At 54.0% G+C, this 2,032-nt stretch overlaps 1 protein-coding gene across 1 annotated transcript in view; it reads right to left on the bottom strand.

Moving 5' to 3' along the window:
- The window catches only part of VOLCADRAFT_97420 (uncharacterized protein), a gene marked incomplete at both ends in the record, with an annotated part of 11,388 nt that overhangs the window by 6,499 nt on the left and 2,857 nt on the right, over nt 1-2,032 (bottom strand). Inside the window, one exon of the mRNA XM_002956342.1 lies at nt 1,418-1,929. Within this exon, the coding sequence (XP_002956388.1) occupies nt 1,418-1,929 (512 nt within the window). The remainder of the gene's footprint in view (nt 1-1,417; nt 1,930-2,032) is intronic.

Below are 2,032 nucleotides of genomic sequence, written 5' to 3'. Positions count from 1 at the left end.
AAGGCTGACGTACTTCTGCAGGAGGGTAGGATTCGGGCTGGAATTAGGGAAGAGCTCTGTCGCAGAATTAGCCTGGATTTTATTCCTGACAAAAGAATTGGTCTGCCGAGGTCTGGAATTGTTCTGGCGGACCCGCCGGAGGTATTCGAATTGCGCTGTGGAGCCTCGGAATTGGGCTGTGCTGCGCCTGAATTGGCCTGTCCGGGTGTCGAATTGGCCTGTCCGGGTGCCGAATTGGCCTAACAGGGTATTGAATTAGCCTGACAGGGTATCGAATTGACCTGTTCGGGGTGTCAGATTGGCCTGACAGGGTATCGAATTAGCCTGACAGGGTGTCGAATTGGCTGTCAAGTTGGCAGGATTGGCCGGGGCTGGCATCCAAAAGCACATGACTTTTAAGGAATTTACAGAAAAACTTTGCAAGAGGACCGCTTACAAGTGCCTCATGTGTGTATTAGATTCGATCCCACGACATGGAGTGGAAAAACTTGCACACCTGGTTACCGTACTCTGGCACTACTACTACTACCGGAGGCAAGCACTCAGGGCCACGACTGCATTACCCAGTCAAGTCAGCTGCCGAGGTCCCACTGTTTTCCCACCACACTTTATCGACAGTCCGTCCAGTTTATCCCACAACACTCGTACACATGAATAGGTTCGGGTGGAAACAATGACAAATCTCTGATAAACCGCTAAACTCAGTACCACGAGCTACATTGAAAACAAATGAAAATGCAGATGTCTGCCGAGAAGAATATGTTCGCCATATGCAATCTATGCCTTAATCCATCGAGCTCTCCGTTGGGCGGGGCATGGCCCATGAAGTCGCCCCCGGTATTCCGCCCATACAACCAAACACTGACACAAAACGTTGCACGTCTGGGCCCATGTAAACCACGACACTTCCGTGTGGATTGGCTACCCGCGCTCCCCATGTCAGGGGTCCTCCCTCCTGCTGTTGACTCCCGGATTGCCCACGCACAAACGCCAAACGTTGGCGCAGAAAACAGACAGGCCAATGTAGTATGGCATCAAACCACGCATAACCCACAGCGGCTTTCAGCAGCAGTACTGCTTGGTGAATGTGACCAGCCGTGTACTCTGTTGCGCATCTCTGGAAAAACAGGCTCTGATAGCTTGCACCACCGTGCACCCCAAAAGGCGGGTTGACAAACACATTGCCCATCCACGCGTTGCACTCCAACAGACCATCGGATTCCATATCGTAATACACTGTCGCCCCAACACGTGTGTTAGCAGCCGCGGACGAGCATGGGTCCAGGTCGATCCTGCCAGGAGTGAACACGCACCAGCTCTATGATACTCAGTGGGGTGAACCACTCCGGACTCTCACTGGAGAGAAACAGGCGCACATTCCCACCCCCTCCGCTTCGAACCATATGGACTCCCTCACCAGACTCGCTATCGCTGATATCCATGTCGCCACGTCGGGGCTGACGATGCGCTGTGCCTCCGGATCCATGTTGGGACCAACGGTGCGCGCTCCAGGTGCAGGAGTGGGTGAAGTGCGCGGTAAGATGCGGCGCCCACTGTCTACGGCATTGGGCTGCTGCTCTCGCCGACGTGTGCGCCTGTGCTGAAACTGGCTGTAGAGGCGCTGATACTCCTCCTCTGCCGCCTCGTCCGACATGCCATATAGATGCATGCGCATGTCAGGTGGCCAGGCACAGCTGACGTCTCGCACTCCAGGTGGTGGCATGGGCCGCGCGACAAGGCCACCCTGCTGGGTGAGCCGCTGTGTCTCTTGCTTGCACGCCATCATGTGCTGGCGTGTTTTGACGTGGTTGATAATATTCTCGATGTTGCCAGTCTTAGCACCGATGAACCACCCCCTGATGCCGCCGCTGATGCAGCATGCATATGGGTCTATACCGCCAAGCTCTGACCAGTTTGTTTTGAACTCGCCTATACAGGGTTGTAAAACAAGGGGGGCATATCTGTTGTCATATGGTATGATGTTTCATAGACGTCGGTATGTATAACATTATGCAATGGGGATCCTCTAGAG

This window comes from Volvox carteri (assembly GCF_000143455.1).
Source record: "Volvox carteri f. nagariensis unplaced genomic scaffold VOLCAscaffold_60, whole genome shotgun sequence".
NCBI lineage: Eukaryota > Viridiplantae > Chlorophyta > Chlorophyceae > Chlamydomonadales > Volvocaceae > Volvox > Volvox carteri.
This window is presented reverse-complemented; position numbering and strand designations above follow the sequence as displayed.